This window comes from Geospiza fortis, unplaced genomic scaffold (genome assembly GCF_000277835.1).
Source record: "Geospiza fortis unplaced genomic scaffold, GeoFor_1.0 scaffold40, whole genome shotgun sequence".
NCBI lineage: Eukaryota > Metazoa > Chordata > Aves > Passeriformes > Thraupidae > Geospiza > Geospiza fortis.
The window spans coordinates 14,407,052-14,424,529 of NW_005054297.1; the positions used below are offsets into that span (position 1 = coordinate 14,407,052).

The window sequence follows — 17,478 nt, forward strand, 5'->3', positions numbered from 1 at the left end:
TGGGGGGAACGTGGCCGGATCGCGCCGTGGGTCGGGGCTCGGGGAGGTCGGGGTGGCTCTGCGTGCGGAAGTAAACAAATCTTTGCTATGCAAAAATGACTTTTTTTTTTTTTCTTTTTCTGTGTTTTGTTTTTTTGTTCCTCTAGACCTGAAGCTTGGCAAAAAAGTTAATGAAGGTAAAACGAAAGAAGTGTACGAGCTGCCAGATATCCCGGGATGTGTTCTCATGCAGTCAAAAGACCAAATAACGGCGGGAAATGCAGCCAGGAAAGACCGAATGGAAGGGAAGGCTGCCATTTCCAACACAACGACAAGCTGTGTGTTTCAGCTGCTTCAGGAAGCTGGTCAGTATTTGAAAGGCAGAGTGTGTATGCTTGTATGTTTCAGACGTTATTACGAAACAGTGTTGTTTTATAAAAGAGTAACCTGCCTTGAGGCTTTTGTGGTTTCTTAGTCTCTTTTTATTAGCCTTTAATTATGCTTTTCTCTCTGATACTTTAGAGCTGGGTGAGTGACTTGTTCATTTGGAACACGAGAGTATCTGCAGTAATCTGGTGTTGCAGATAACTGCAGTAGTTTCTCCTGCTTGTTTGGATATGCCTCTAATCCCCTCCCCTCTGCTTTTGTCAGGTCTTCCATACCCTACACCTCCTTACCTGTAGCTCTAGGCTTGATGCATCTGCCTTGCTTTACTACATCTGCATGCATAGAACACTTCTAGCTAGTGGTACTACCACACTGTGTCTAGGCATTGTGAAATCTGTATATGTAAGCTGAAACATAAAATTAGAGTGTCTTTCCCCCCCTCAGTTGTGTGTTATAGCAGCATAAACTTTCTGTAAGCTTTGCACATAACACTTGCAAGGACCACATTGCAAAATACATTTATCAGTCAGTATTGAGTGTATCAGGAGCTTAATCTTCACTTTAAAAGATTCAGACTCCCTGATGCTAGCAATGAGTTTTATGGAGTACATAACTTAAGTCACTCAAGTAAGTTTAGCACCCCACTTCCAAAAATGGAGCCAGTAGCTTTGCTTTGAGAAAGCATTTTAAAGTGTCTTTAAGCTTAGCTAAGATTGCTTATAACTGTGTGCTCCGTGTGCTTTGAAACATTCACACAAAGAATGCTTCAGGCACCAGCTGAGTTACTCTAGAATTTGTAGTATCTGTTACAAGGTGTGATGATAGCTAACTGTGAAGTCCTAGCATGGTTTGTATGGGGAAGATAAATATGGTTTCTCTAGAGTTACAGCTTTGTCTCAGCTCATATTTTAAGAACTACTTACACAGAAATACATACCAGAAATACAGACTGGTGTAATCCTAAGTCACGGACTTTCTTGGGAAGCCTGTTGTGAATACACTACTGAGAAGCCTCCTAGGTATTTGATTATTTTTGCAGTTGATTAAAACTTCTAATTTTCATTTAGGAGCAATAAGTAAGATGTTTTGCCTAATTCTTGAATGGTGATAGTTAAGATAACAATCAAAATACTTCATGTCCTACAGATGTGCACTTTTAACATGAAGAAGCCATTCTGTTGACCTCTCAAAAACCCATGTGTGGCTAGTACTCATAACTTCCACAGGTGCCATGGAAAAACATGCAGAGTAAACTGCATCTGCATTTTAAAGCAACAAAAGAACTTTGAGGTTCTTCTCCAGTTTCCTTATTTCAGTGGTGTAGATGCAGATAGTGGGAATGCCTTGTTGTAGAGGGTGTTTGCTTGTTTGCCTTGTGCAACTCTTCTTTACCTACTCTTTCAGAGGTGATGATTTACGAAGTTCTGTTAAAGTTTCTCTCCCTTTTAGAATAGAGCTAATGTCAGCCTAGCAAAAGCACACATCTGCACTGATGAAAAATGTTGTAATGAACCAGAAAGGGGCCTTAATGTGCCTTAGATTATTTAAATCATTATGCCTTTGAAGGATGTGCACCAGACTTTAAAGAGCCAGTGTTCATATTTTAAGACTTTTTGTTTCTTTCTTTATGGTTCTGGAAGTGGAATGGAGTAGAACTTGGTTTGACTGAGTGCAGTTCCTTTGCCTTCTGTGTCTGGCAGATGCTGACTGGGCTTGGCAGTTGTCTTGCCCTGGTCAGGTATGTGACGCAGAGTCCCCAGGCAGGTGCAGAGCAAAGCTGCTTTATGGCAAAAACCAGGCCTTTTTAAGCAGTTAGCCCATTACCAGCTACATAGTTTTAAATCATAACAAACATAATTCAACCAACCACCATAGGCCACAATGAGAACACACCATGGTTTTATAATTTGTTTTTCTACCTCTAAGTCAGCTGAGCCACATTCCCATAGTCCTTTTCTACTTAGCCAAAGTAACAGGCTTGAGCCATGATTTTACAAGGCTTTCCTTCTGTAGAGTTTAACCTATCTGTAGCAGTCAGGGAGAAAGGTGGGGCTTTCCTCAAGAGTGAAATTGAAAAAAGAGCCATTTTGCACTTAGGGTGCTGATCTGCATGTTGGCTGTCCCTGCTTAATATGGGGTCCATCATCTTACAATTATGTAAGAAGGTTAACTTGTGACAGCAGGTTTGAGTGCACATGCTTCTGAATCTGTCTTTTGCCTGATAAATCACCAAGATCTAGTGTCCTAAATAACTTAGTTTGTGATGAAAGGGAGGACAAAGCCGTTCTCTCTGCCCCATCTGCTTTTATTAAGCAGAGTAATAAAGACTGCTGTGCTCTGTTACTCCTCTGAAAGGCTCCAATTACTGTTCAATCTATAATGAATCTTTCACCAGAGAACATGGTTGGGTACTTGGTTGCTGCTAATTATTTTTTTTAAACAAAACAAAACAGTAAAGGATAGATTTAATTTTTAAGGCTCTGTGAACAAAATTATAAAAATAAGATTTCTGAGTTACAAGTTACTTTTGTATGATAAAATTAGCAAAACTAATGACTTGTGGAAGATACTTGTCTTTTGCAAGGCTGGAGTGGGCTTAAAATACCCTAAAAAGATTTAGTGTGTCCCTTAAGTCAAGGGAAGGACAAGATTCAGATGTACTTAAAATTAAAGATGTTTGTGACTACTGTTTTAGCTGTGGAGTGTGCTTACTAATGGAACTAAGCTGCCATCTTTTATTTAGGCATCAAAACAGCTTTTGTCAGGAAGCAGAGTGACACAGCATTCATAGCAGCTCACTGTGAAATGATCCCAATTGAATGGGTGTGCAGAAGAATTGCTACTGGCTCCTTCCTCAAGAGAAACCCTGGTGTCAAAGAAGGATATAAGTTTTACCCACCCAAAATTGAGATGTTTTTCAAGGTAAGTTTCCTTTCCTGTGGTGTTAATCAAACTTAAGCAGAAGTAAAATTTTGTATTATCTCCTTTAAAATGCTGACAGGTAAAGCAAGTAGTGCTAGTGGCTGACCAATCCTCTTACTCTCAGTAGTTTTGCCATTCTAATGTTTTCTTGCATTCTTATCCAAAAGTTGTTTTGTTCCAAGTCCATACAGTAGTGGCTTACAGTACAATCAAAGAATAACAAATCAAGCTGAACTGAAAATCAGAAAAATGTAGGTATAAGGCTTTTTAGGCAAAACTTAACACATCAGCTGAAACAGATGTGTTGATGTATTTGAAGAAATTAAACAGTGGTTGCATGGTGAGGATAAGTAGCTAGCTAGTCATTTAGGATTCTGAACTCCTTTGGGAATGTGTGCTTAAAGATGTATCTGGTGAACTGTAATCTAAAGTGTTTGTGGTGTACCCTGTTACTCTTAAAGCTGGTCAGGTGTTACAGCAAGTGTTTTTGCAATGTTACTGTCATTTTTTTAATGCTAATCATAAAATACTAGTTTGAAGCCTGTATTTGTTATTTAGGAAAAAAAAAACACACAAAACCTTGTATCTTTTAATAGTCATTTTCCTCTTATAGCAGGCTTAAATTGCATCATGTATTTGTTCTTGTTTTCTTAACAGGATGATGCTAATAATGATCCCCAGTGGTCTGAAGAGCAAATAATTGAAGCAAAATTCTGTTTTGCTGGACTTACAATTGGCCAGACTGAAGTGGATATTATGTCTCGTTCTACTCAAGCCATTTTTGAGATCCTGGAAAAAGCATGGCAGCCCCAAAACTGCACTCTTGTAGACCTGAAGGTATAAGAGTTAATTTCTCATGATCCTGCTTTTGACAGGAAAAGTATCACTGTATAATTACTAAAATAGTATTCTTACTGCCTTTTTAGATCGAATTTGGTGTTAATGTGCTGACGAAAGAAATTGTTCTTGCTGATGTTATTGACAATGATTCATGGAGATTGTGGCCAGCAGGAGACAGAAGCCAGCAAAAGGACAAACAGGTGGTGCTTTAATCTTTGCCTTCCAAGTGAGCAGGGGAGAAGAATGAAGAAAGTAAAGCCTACAGTTTTACCATCTGCTTTCAGAGTGGCTTTTTCTACGTGGTCTTACCTTGTTACAGAGTAGTTTGTATGGGCCCTTGTGTCCAAACCTGTTCTCGTTAAATAATTTATCTGGTTTATGGTAGGAAAAAATCCTCTGTCTATATCTTCAGCTGGAATACCCAACAGCACTATTGGCTGGAGCTGTCATATGAAGTGTTGGGTTTCCAGGAGTGATAAGGATTTCTGACTTGCACAGATAAAAAAATAGTTGATAACAGATAGGTGGGAAGAATAGAAGCTTTGGTTCCCAGGTCTGCCTCCAAGTTTCTCAGTTTATTCAGAGATTAATTATTATTATCCTCTACTAGTAGAGATCTGGTGATACTTAAGAGGGAACTGCAGTGAGGATGCTTTTCTTTGTTATTTATTTTGGTTAACCTTGAATTCAACAATGTTGCCTCCAAAAGTGTTGCTAATAGCCTTGCCCACTGCAAGCAAGTTTGAAACAGAACTTTTCCTATATTTAAACTTACAGCATTTATACTTCACAAATATCTCTGAGTTACCAGATGACTAGTTATGAAGGAGCTGGTTTGGGAATGCTGCTGCCAGGAGTTTGTCACGGTTGTTGAGACAACACGTGAGACATCCTGTGAGAGAAAATGTTGTAGGCCACGGGGGAAGATTTCAAAGTGTACCTGGGAGGAAGGGTATTAATTTTAAATTGGGAAGAAAAACTGCTCGGTTGTTGACTTGACCTGAATTATGTAGTAGCATGCTTGAGTGAATTGCTCTGACAGTCCCCTAAAATAAGGTACATGATAATATCATGTAGGACCTAGGCCGGTACAGTGCTACTGCCGGCAATCATGTAATTACAAATCCAATTTTAAAGAAGCTGTGTGTTTTTCCTTAAATTTTCCCTGTGGAAAGCTTCCAAAATCTTAATATCCCTGTGGCTGAAAGTCTTTTGTGTTGTAAATTAACATAAATTGCAATGTAGAAGGCTGTTTATCCCTGGAATTGCTAGAAACTGTGCAAATATTTCATTTGAGGTATAATAATAATTCTTACCAATTATGGTAGCAAAATTAGTCTTTTGTGTACCCAAACCACATTAACTTTGTCTGCTGGTTTTGGCTGGGGTAGGGTTATTTTTCCTGACAGTGGCTAATATGAGGCTGTGTTTTGAATTTGTGCTGAACAGGAGGTTGATAATAAAAAGATGTTTTTGTTACTGCTGAGCAGGGCTTACATAGACCCCAAGGCCTTTTCTCCTTTTGGTACTGCCACACTGGTGAGGAAGTTGGGGGTGCATGGAAGGTTGGGAGGAGACATAGCTGGGACAGGTGACCCCAACTGACCAAAGGGATATTGCAGACCCTGTGACATCATGTCAGTGTATAAAGTGTGGGGGAAGGAGGAAGTGGTGATGGAGTTGATGGTGTTTCCAAGTCACAGTTAAGTGTGATGGGCCCTGCGCTCCTGGAGATGGCTGAACACCTGCCTGCCCATGGGAAGCAGGGAATGAATTCCTTCTTTTGTTTTGTGTGTGTGCAGCTTTTGCTTTGCCTTTGCAAAAACATTGTTAAAATGTTTTTGTTGCAACCCATGAGTTTTCTCAATTCTACCTTTCAGATTCTCTCCCTGATCTCTGGTGGGGGAGTGAGTGAGAGGCTGTGTGGGGCTTGGCTGCTGCCTGGGGTTAAACCACAACACTTCAATGCTTTTATTTTTCTTTTTCCAGTCCTATCGGGACCTGAAAGAAGTGACTCCTGAAGCACTGCAGATGGTTAAGAGAAACTTTGAATGGGTTTCAGAAAGAGTGGAGGTACCTGTTTTTGTGAACAACACATCTAGACTTTGATAACTGTGTGCCTTCCATCCTGTTGACTGCTTTTATTTTTCCCCTCCCTCTCCACTCTTTTCTCTAGTTGCTTCTAAAAACAAAGAGTCAAGGTAGAGTTGTGGTGTTAATGGGATCTTCTTCTGACCTCAGTCACTGTGAAAAAATAAAAAAGGCATGTGCAGCCTTTGGAATTCCTTGTGAATTAAGAGTGACTTCTGCTCACAAAGGGCCAGATGAAACCTTGAGGATCAAAGCAGAATATGAAGGTAAATGCCAAGAAATTGTTTGGTTTGGATTGACACAGCATCATGTTTCAGAATGACTTGGCAACTTAAAAGATTGATGTGGGGTTTTTCCTTTTTTTTTTTGTTAAACAGAACACCAAGCTGTGTTACAGTTGTGTTTCACAGTTGCTAGTAGCATGACTGCTTTAAGTAATTTTAGAGTAATATATTGTCCTACTGTGCTGCCACTCCTTCCATTACTCAAAGCCTAACCTCTGCTTTTATCTCAGTATCAGAACTGCTTTGCCCAAGCCCTGATCATGTTAAGAGATTTATTGTTGTACCTTGCTGGTGATGCCAGGGTTTCTGAAACAAGGCAGGACAACATTTTCTCTAGCTGACTGAATATTCTCATGTGTTATATTAGGCAGATGTTGCTCCCACCATGTTTTTTCTGTTTGATGAAAACATTCTTGCTTAATACTTTAGATGCCATGAGAAAAAGATGCTTGCTTTAAATTACTCTCTTTGCCAAGAAGACTTAACATCTCTTCGAAAGTGTGTCTAGCCTAGCAGAGGAGATACAGGAATTATTTATTTCTGTGGGAGTATACACATTCTATGCATACCATTCTACTTGGTGAAACTACAAATATGGTAACCATAGTTAAAACACTTACTTTGAAGTGAACTGTTTCAGATTTAAGGAGAGGAACACTTACAGATGCCAGAGGATTAATGGCTAGGTTCTCTATAAAGCTAAGCAGCACCTCTTCCTCTGATAGAGACTTCCTCTCAGAGGCAGAGTAAGAAATGCTAATTTCAGCTGTGTGTGGTAAACATAGCTGGGATTTAAGGATGTAAGATTTCTTAGAAGATATTTCTCTAAAAGAGGAAGTTGGACACAAAATATTAGTGCTATGTGATGGAATTGAAAAGATGACTGCAAACACAGCTGTGAACTCAGACAAAGATCCATGAAAGCAAGTGCTAGAGAACAAGGGATATTGCTTATCTCCAAATGTCTTCCTCCCCACAGGAGATGGAATCCCAACAGTGTTTGTTGCAGTGGCTGGCAGAAGCAATGGTTTGGGGCCAGTAATGTCTGGTAACACTGCTTACCCAGTTGTCAACTGCCCTCCACTCTCAGCTGACTGGGGTACTCAGGATGTGTGGTCCTCTCTCAGACTACCCAGTGGTAAGATGATCTTCAACTTATGCTCTTGTTCTGATCTAGCTCCATTTTTCTGTTGTTGTTCTACTGTACACGCAAGGGGCAAAGCATTGGAAAAGCAGCTGGATCAGCAAAGTCTGTGGAAATCTGTCACATGCAGGCTTTGACTTCTTAATAGCAAAAAGCCCAACAGACACAGCAAAGATTACATAGAAATAATCCTTAAAAAAGTAAGCCTTGGCTTATCCTTGCTAAACTTTTTATTTTGAAATTGAAAATAATATTAATGGGAATTTAAGTAATTGAATTTTGATGCATTTTCCTTATGATCAAAGATCAAATAGTATCCTTCTCAACAATCAGTGTAGGTAAACCTCAACACTTAACTACTAATTTTTACCTGTATTATTTTTAACTTAGTAACTTGAGTGGAGGCCCAGAAATCTGTTACCTCTGTATAAGGGAGTCATTTGCATGATGGCTTTTGGTGTGAAGTGCTACAAAGCAGTCATATTAAAAGTAAAGGAACATGTGACACTTCACTAGCTTTAAAACTGGGTCATGTGGCTCCTGGAGGCTGAAACAAGCCTTGTCTTAAATTGTTCTTCAAAGAAAATGTTTTGTTTGACTATAAACTATGCTTTAGTAAGTGGCATTTTCTTCTCTGCAGGTCTTAGCTGTCCTACTACTCTGTCGCCTGAAGGAGCTGCCCAGTTTGCTGCGCAGATATTTGGGTTAAACAACCATTTAGTGTGGGCCAAACTGCGATCAAACATGTTAAACACCTGGATCTCCCTGAAGCAGGCTGACAAAAAACTTAGAGAGTGCTCCTTGTAAGTCACACTAACAAGTAACTGTTATTAGTTACACAATGATAATGGTGTGTGCATTTTCATTCATATTAGGATTTACCCCTGGATGAGCTCAGAAGTCCTGCATCATTTCTTGCAGAAGAAAGCATTGTTAGAGCAGAATAGGAAGTTTGTTGTGTTGTCATCCTTCCCTTGTGTATTTTTTAATATAACAGCTAAGTAGAGATGGGGAAGTAGAATTTTAGGTACTCTTAGGTACTCTTTCTGTTGCTCCTGAATGGTGCTGTTCTGCTTTGTAGCCTATAATGTTAACTACAGACTATGTCAAGAGAATGATTTGGTGCAATCTTAATAGAATTCAACTAGTCTTCTGCATTTCTGTAACAGCAACATTCTTGTATAGTATTAATCTATGTCTTGAACCTTATTAACTGAGCTGGACTGCTGACAAAGGCCAGTGTTGATGCTGTTCTGCTTGCAATGATGATATGCTTTCTTTAGCAATAAAATGGCAACATATACTGTATTAATAGGAAAAGAGTGTGGAAAAATGTCTTAAGAGCCTGAAATAAATACATGCCTTATTTTAAAAATGTATATACATACATGTATCTTTTAGGAAAATATGTATGTGTATATTTACCCCATTGATACCTTTTGGAATGATGTGGTGGAGCTGACACCAATTTGCTTGTTCATAACAAGACATAAATACAAATGGCTTGAGTGACCTGTAACTTGGCTTGTTGCCTGTTTGCTCTAACTCTTGCCTAGTCCAGGCTTTGTCCTTTTAAAGACTAGGCAGATCTACTTTCAGTAGTTCTATAGGGGCTGTGTGATGATGTTGGACTGTCTTCATACACTTCAATAACTATAGCTATTCTGTGTCTGTACTTCCTCACTCTGTTTCTGTGGAAATTTTACTGAACAGGGGAGCAAATACTAAAGCAACAAACTTCTGGGGGGAAATCTAAGCATGACTTTCTTGTCTTTGCACACACCAGTCTTCATAACAAATATGCAATTACTCAAAGTATGTAATACCTATGCTTTTACAATTATAAATAAACTATTGAATGCAAATCTGCTTCATGGAGATTTATTGAGTAAGTACACTCAAAAGTAGCTATCAGCTGTGGTGTGTGACTTCAGGACTGCAAATTAGGTAATAATCTTGTAAGAAGCTTATGCACTAAAACCTGCATGGAACACTGTTAGGTGACAGCCTTCTGAAAGATGCTCTGCTACTTGATTGTCTCAGGAGTGTTGTTTTGTTCATCAAGTACTCTTCTGTGATGGTGTGGTGGGTCAGGCTTGCCCTGTAGTGAGGAACTGGATTAAGTGTTGCTGCTGGCCTTATTCACAGGCATTGACCACATTTTATGTGTATCTGTGTAGAAGAGCTCTAAGCAGTGTTCCCTTGAATGCAAGGGTTTAAAATTGGTCAAAGCTTATCCTAAAGAACTATAACTCTTTCCTTATGCATTAGGGCAGTTGCTTTTGCAATGAATCTCTAAATGAAGTATCAATAATAGTGAGGATTATTGAAGGACAAAGAGGCTGAAAGTCCTTTGTGGCATGATCTAGATGAGGGCATTTAGTCTATTACTAGCAAATTTGCAAATAACATCGAGTTGGGCTAGCATGTTGATCTGAGTGTGTTTAGCCTGGAGAGGGCTCAGGAGAGACCTCCCTGCCCTCCACAGCTCCCTGAAAGGCGGCTCGGTAGGGAGGGGTTTGTCTCTCCTGCTGGGCCTGCAGTGAGAGGACAAGAGGAGATGGCCTAAAGCTCAGACAGGGCAGATTCAGATTTGATATCAGAATTTCATTTCACTCTTAGTGTTGTCAGGCATTGGAATAGGTTGCCTGGGGTGGTGGAGTCACCAGCCCCGGAGGTGGTCAAAAGGTGTCTGGATCTGGTACTGGGTGATAAGGTCTAATGCTTTAGGGGTTGCAGTGATAGTGCTGGGTGCATGGTCGGACTGGGTGGATGATCTTAAGGGTCTCTTCCAACCTAGATGATTCTATATTGTATTTGTGGAAGCAGTGACTTCCAAGTAAAGATCCTCAGGACTGTGGGATGTTTTTAGCAAGCAAGCTATTTACCAGGTTAGTACTTGCCTGCATACTTGCCAAGGCACATCTGAAAGCAGGCCAACAGCGCTCCTGACAAGGCACTGACACTAACTTCAGCTAGCAGGAGAATTAATGGGTGAGGAGTCCATGCTCTTTTGTTGGCTTGGGTGAGTGAGTTGGATCATTTTATCTTGTAATCAGACAAGCACCAGAGCCAACAATTGTAAAGGCGATTGCGGCATTTCTTCCTCCAGGAGGCCGCAGTCTGCTCACTCAGCTGCATAACAATACACAGCCTGAGGGTGAAGTTACACAACAGGTGAAGGTGTTATTTCCTATTCGGCCCTACCCAGCACTACACTGGGTGTTGGCTTTGATGGATAATCAACCTGACAAGCTTAGTAACGACCTGACTACCCCAGCACCCTGCTGGGATACACAACTACAGCCGGCCACTGGTGTCTCTTCAGCCCCTAGTGCTGTGCTGTCTGCAGTCTTCCCCTATGCAATAGCAATTAGTTATAGATGATGATTTGAGTGTTAACACCTGAAATACTCTGGTCTCTAGATACTTTACTCACATTACTTTAACCGGGATTCTACCAACTTCATTTGTAAAATTGTGCCAATTTACGTGAGGCATGAGCATGCTAAGTGCTTTAGTTGCCATAGAGATGGTCATTCTTCAGCTTTTGGATGGGGTGTGTTGTTTGGGGGTTTTTTGTGCAGTCTGTATTGAACTTTCTACTTGCAAATCCTTGCTTGAGCAGTTGCCTTGCAAAGAAGCACCAGGACACAGCAGCACGTAGCAGTCTGTCACTTTGCAGCAACCTGCAAAGTCTGTCACATCTGCAAGAATTTTCTGTAGCTGCCCTTAAGGCCAGCTGCCCTAAAGGTCAGCTGTTTAGTTTAGCTGAAACTTCTTAACAAAGCTTTTGCTGTGGAATGAAAATACTTCCCTTTGATTCAGCATTCCAACTATTACATTGGTGCAATAAACTGAAAATTGCTTCGGCCAGAAATTGCTCTTGTAGCACTTGTGCTTTTTTGATCCAATTTAAAAAAACAATCCTAACAAATTCTTGAATAAAAAAGTGCTTTTATCTTGACAGAAATTATTGTGTCGAGCAGTTAATGAAGTTTATTTGTATTTGGTAAATTGAGTTGAAATGCCTCTAATGAAGGTCTTTTAAGCACCTGCTGTGGAATTAGGACCCTGAATTAGATCATGTCCTAGTTAGCAGTTACCTGCTTAACAGTAAATGTTCTTTCAAGATATCAGCAAAGAACTGTTTGGACTTAGCAGAGGGAAGTCCTGACAGCCGAACTTCTTTTACATCCTGAACTGCTTCAGGTACAGGTGAGTGGCAGCTGATGCTCAGCCCTGCTAACATCATTTCATTTCCACAAAAAAAGCCATACCGAAAGAACCCCCCTTTTGTAAAAGTGAGGGAAAAATCAGTCATGGCTCCCACAGGTTTGTTCTCCATCCACAGCTCAAAGGTTAAAGCCTCTATCCAGAGCACTGAAGTGTGTTTTTAACATCTGCTGCCTGTGGGGAGCTGTAAAAGTGAATTGAAGGCCTAGGAGAGAAAGAATGTGCTCTAGACTTCTTGCGGATGGCATTAAGGCAGTCTCTGTTTTAAAGGAATTCATACCCAAAAATAAATCATGATTGTTCCTCCACTGGAGTGCACATTTGGACCTTTTCTTGCAGCCTCAATGACTTCTTTAGCACTGCAACTTAATTGTGAAATGGTGGTGAAAATTCTGAGCCATAAAATAAAATCAGTGGCAGTTGCACTGTATTTGAATTGTGTTGCAGTTGGCATTTTCATTTGTGCATTTTCAGATGACACTTCCTGTTCAAAATTTCCCAAAGCTTAATTCCTTTTTGGGCTGAGGCAAGAATAAAGTGTAAATGTTGGAACACTCAAGACTTGTTTCAAAGTATGTACTAGAGGAGAAAGTTATAAAAGTTTCATGGAGGGTTAATAAAAAAACCCCAACAAAAACAACAACAAAAAACCCAATACAAACTAGGAATTTCCTGCAGAGCTGAAACTCTGCATTGCAGTCCCAGTTCCCAGATCCCTGTTCCACTTGTGAGCTAAATGTGTGCATTTAAAGCTCCTCACTGTTGCTGTGCACTGGTTACCTGGGTGAGAGGGACCTGAAGCCACTTAAGCATCTACTTGTGCACTTTTGCAGAAGCATTTTAGATCTTAACAGGGCAAACCAGCTTCTTACTCATCATCCTTATCAGGATACACAAAATTAGTGTTCCAGTTGGGATCTCAAAGCACATCTATCCACACAAAACCTAGCACGCACTCTGCATGTTAGAACAGCCACCCTGATTGTAAGCAATTTGATCTCCTTGCTACTGGAGGAAAGGACAAAATAAAACCTTTCCTTCAATTCTTAGAAGGGTGCTTTAACCGCGACAGGCATGCAGAGATCTGTGGGAAGGGGAGATCACGACCTCCCCCTTCCCCCCCCACTGTCTCAGTTTGTTTCCTTAAGTGAGCTTGCTTCCTGAGCTTTGGGTTTCTGCCTTGGGAGTCTCTAGCAGGCCTCAGACAGGTCCTGTTATCTTTCTTCTCTATGAAATGTCAGTTCAGCTACAATGGGGAACTTTCTGCAGGACAGGAATTACTTCCTGAAGGGTATTCCCTGAGTGCAAAGGTTATCTTAGACAGACTTGTTTTTCCCTGTGGGAGGTAAAATTCAAAACTTCTTTAGGAAGGAATGAAGATGCATTTGCACGGAAGTTGGTAAAAGAATGAACTGTAACAGCTTCTCTCTCTCTCTCTCTCCCCTCCTGATGACAGATGTCATCACCAGTAGGAGGATATCTTCACAGAAAAATAGTACAGCAAACAAGCTGCCAGAAGCCTAACAGATGCTTGTGAATATCAAGCATTAAGTTCAAGTCTTTTTCAATGACAGAGCTTTCTACAGAAAAGAACAGGTTGTCATTCACTTGGTGCTTCCCAGACCCCAGGATTTCATCCAGCAGGCAGCTGAAGCATCTGGTGAATGGGTCTGATATGCTGGCAGAGGAAAGAGGATGGGCTGTGGTCCCTACAAGGAACCCTCAGTCAGAATCAGGTGAGGGCTGATGCAAGAGGGGAAAAAGAAGGAAGAAAACAAGACAAAAAAGAAACATTGCCCCTCCTCTTACAGCACTGTCAGGGAGAAGCCAGTAGCCCAGTTTACCCCTCCTATAGCTCTTTATGCTGATAAAAATATTCTGACAGACCAGAAAGCTCTTGAGCACAAGGAACCAACACTCACTCAAATAGACAGTATAATTAAGATGCCAAGCTCCAGAGAACTTGTTTGGATTGGAAAGTGACTGTATTTGTCTTAGTTCCCTTTTCTAACACTAAACATGTACTAAATGGCCAGTTTCATAGCTAGTATTCAGTATGCTTTGGAAGTTATTTCCAATATAGGCTATCCTTCCAACTTGCCAAACAAAACCAAATTCCTCAACTGGAATTGTGAAGACTTCCTTACCAACTACTTCCTCTATAACACTCAAAACATTTTGTCCTAGAGCCTCTCATATGCTTATAGGCATTTCTGACTCAAATTTAACTACACCACTTCTACAATCAAGAGTGGATTTTTTAAAAATCCATGGTGAAATCCTGCTACTTGTCTTTGCTCGTAAAAGCAGTTGCAGTCATGAGCAAACAGGTGTTGCAGACATCTTTTTATGAAAAATCCTTTCTTTAGGATTTTTTCCTCCTGAGAAGCTGAGAGGCCTCAGGAACAAAATGTAAACAATAGTTATCTGCTGCTGTGGAATGCAACAGGTGGATCTTTGATTGGCCCATCTTAGATGTTTATAACTAATGGCCAATCACAGCCCAGCTGGCTCGGACAGGAGTCTGAGACAGCTGCCTTTGTTATTCATTCTTTCTGATTCTATTCTTGGCTTAGCTAGCCTTCTGATGAAACCTTTCTTTCTATTCTTTTAGTATAGTTTTAATGTAATATATATAATAAAATAATAAATCTAGCCTTCTAAAAAAAATTAAAATTAAATAAAAACAGTTGAAAGAGCTAGTAGCAGCTCAAAAGCATTGAAGAGCAAAAAACTTAGCTTCAGCCCAAGTGGTTCAATAAAGGGCTGTGGCCAAGACATTCCAGAAATTTTCTCAAAATTATTTGAAATTGTTTGATGACTGTCAATGGATTTTTGATAACTATTGATGGATTTTTCTTTAGCAATTTTTTGTTTCAAGATTCTGCAAGCCTGTTTCAGGACCAAAGGGGACTTTCAGAGATGTCAAAGAGGAACATCTTCAGTCCATGGACTTTTCCTGAAACTCAGCTGTTCGGACTTAGACTTTCTTTGCATTGTTTTTGCATTTTCTTATATTGTAAGATTGTTTTAGTCATATGATAGAATTTTATGTTCTACAGGTGAAGAATTTCCCTGATCATTCCACATCAGCACTTGATTGAGGTTTTGATTGGCAACAGATAACCTGTCAAGTGTTTGTTCTTTCCTCTGCATGAGTACAGCAGATGAAATTACAAACACTTTTTAATTTAACTAAATAAAAAAAGGTGACATGTCGCAGACATCTTTTTATGAAAAACCCTTTCCTTAGGATTTTTTCCTCCTGATAAGCTGAGAGGCCTCAGGAACAAAATGTAAACAATGGTTATCTGCTGCTGTGGAATGCAACAGGTGGATCTTTGATTGGCCCATCTTAGATGTTTATAATTAATGGCAAATCACAGCCCAGCTAGCTCAGACAGGAGTCTGAGACAGCTGCCTTTGTTATTCATATCAAGCCTTCTGTAACATGGAGTCAGATCTCCATCTCTTCCCTCATCCGAAAACCCCTGTGAACACCGTCATAGACAGGAAAGCATAACTTCACAAAAAACAAGGGTCAATAGACTATTTTGTTTTGCTTTGGTAAAGGTCTTAGAATATCTTAAATTCCATGATTAAACATTGCACAGGTTTAGGGTTTTTGGGTTTTTTAATTGTAGAAAAGTGCATAAAGTGAAAGGATAATGGACGGATTGTAGCATGATACCATGGATACTATCTTCCTTAAAGAGGTATTTCATCTACTAAGTGGAAACCCTTCCCATTATAAATCCAGCTGTAGATAGCCAGGTACTGAAAAAACATCACAGCCTTGGTGAGGTGCAAGCCAGGCAGATGTGCTTTGGCTACTGCTCCTGACAGTGCTCAAGGCAACCATTCTCTCTGGGAACTGTCCCTGCCCCAGTGTCTGGTGAGCAGAGCCTGGTGCTGTTGGGCTCCCTCATACTGCTCCCCAGGACTCAGCTGTACAGGTAATTCTACCCTACCATAACTGTCTCATTTGTAATTAATGCAAGTGAGTCTGAAGCACAATTTGAGTATCTAGCAGATATTTACCCCACCCCACACATACTGATACACAGCTCCAAGGAATGGGTTAGATCACCTAAAAAACCAAAAAGATTACTAAGTTTTGTAAAGCATATAGCAATGTTTGAATCTGTCCTCATCTTTCATAGGGTTCAGAGCAAACATCTTTCACTTATGTTCTAACATCACTTCGAGTTTCACTCCCATCAACATATCTTACAGTCTACATGTTTTGCACATTGTCCTTAAAGAAACTTAGGACCAGTAAAAGGCCCACAGAGAAACAATTTGCTTGAATTAATGTGACGAGTACTTGCCAATTGCCAAAATAAATATCAGGTTAGATGGAGAAATATGAAGTTGCAATTTCATACCAAGAAATGGAAGTTTCTAAACCAAATGTTCATCAGTGCTGATCCAGGGCAGCAAGCTGTTACAAGAAAAGATGTTTGGTAAAAGGCTGGAGGTAAATATTAATAATAAATTAGGAATTCCAGTGACATCTCTAGCCATAGTTAAAAAAACTGGGAAGAAGTCCTTGCCAAAATACACATCACTTCCAGGCAGATATTTCTGAGTATGGTGACTCCATACTCAGAAGTTTATGAGCTCTCTCATATTAACACATACACACCTCCAATTCACTGTATAGCTATTTATAGATCACCAATCTTTTGAGACACATCAAATTTTGCTCTCATGCTTACACAAAGAGCATTTCTACATCAACCAATGAATCTTATGACTGAACCAAGGCACAATCTCATAAATAAGGTGCCCCAACAGTAACTTAGGCCAGCTCTTGTTGGCTGGCCCAGGAGTGCTGCCCAGCAAAGGGGACTACCTTAAGTCTTGAGGTTGACTCCTGAGAGGTTGACTCTTTTGTTGACTGTTGCTCACCATCAGGTAAGACTAATCATTCATGGTGTTGTACCTTGCCTACATAGGAAGTGAGCTTTCCCCTTTTCCCCAAGTCTAGATCACCTGCATTCAATTCAGGCTTAATTACATTAATTTTGAACCTTACTACAACAATATAAGGTGATCAACTTTGTCCTTAGCCAGCTGTTGTTTAATTGTTCGATAGCTAAAGAATCCATGCTGTGTGATGGGGAAGGGGAAGGGAAGAAAATTTAAAGAGTAACTGTAAGAAAGTACTCCCCAAATTCAAAATACAATGTACAAAGTACAGCATGGTACTCTTTCCAACCTATTTACTGAAAGGGCTTTGCAAACATTGAGTTTGTTGTTCTGCCCCACTGTAACTGCACAAAATGACACAATCTGGTACATAAAATATTCACTTAAAAATTCCAATTTGAGAAACCTCTTAAAAATCTTTCATCTCCAATCTCAATTTTCTATCATTCCCAAGAGCACCTATAATAATCACATCAGTGGAATGGTTACTGAAGATTGGTTACTTATAATTAGCCTTAATGCCACATTTGTTAAACACAGTAAATTTGCTTTTTATATTGTAGTTGTTGTTCTTCAATAAAGTTTTGCCTTACATAGTTTATACAGATTATGAACATACCCGTTATGTCATGAAGTGCTCACAACCTTAATGTAGGTTAA

General features: G+C 39.9%; 1 protein-coding gene across 1 annotated transcript in view; it reads left to right on the forward strand.

Annotated features, from left to right (window-relative positions):
- Positions 1 to 9,512, forward strand: part of PAICS (phosphoribosylaminoimidazole carboxylase and phosphoribosylaminoimidazolesuccinocarboxamide synthase) — a 12,476-nt gene extending 2,964 nt beyond the window's left edge. The window contains exons 2-9 of the mRNA XM_005415664.3: positions 47 to 344; positions 3,110 to 3,288; positions 3,946 to 4,125; positions 4,215 to 4,328; positions 6,118 to 6,201; positions 6,305 to 6,485; positions 7,483 to 7,641; positions 8,288 to 9,512. Coding sequence (XP_005415721.3) covers positions 47 to 344; positions 3,110 to 3,288; positions 3,946 to 4,125; positions 4,215 to 4,328; positions 6,118 to 6,201; positions 6,305 to 6,485; positions 7,483 to 7,641; positions 8,288 to 8,454 — 1,362 coding nt within the window. The 3' untranslated portion in view covers positions 8,455 to 9,512. The remainder of the gene's footprint in view (positions 1 to 46; positions 345 to 3,109; positions 3,289 to 3,945; positions 4,126 to 4,214; positions 4,329 to 6,117; positions 6,202 to 6,304; positions 6,486 to 7,482; positions 7,642 to 8,287) is intronic.
- The last annotated feature ends 7,966 nt before the right edge of the window (positions 9,513 to 17,478 follow it).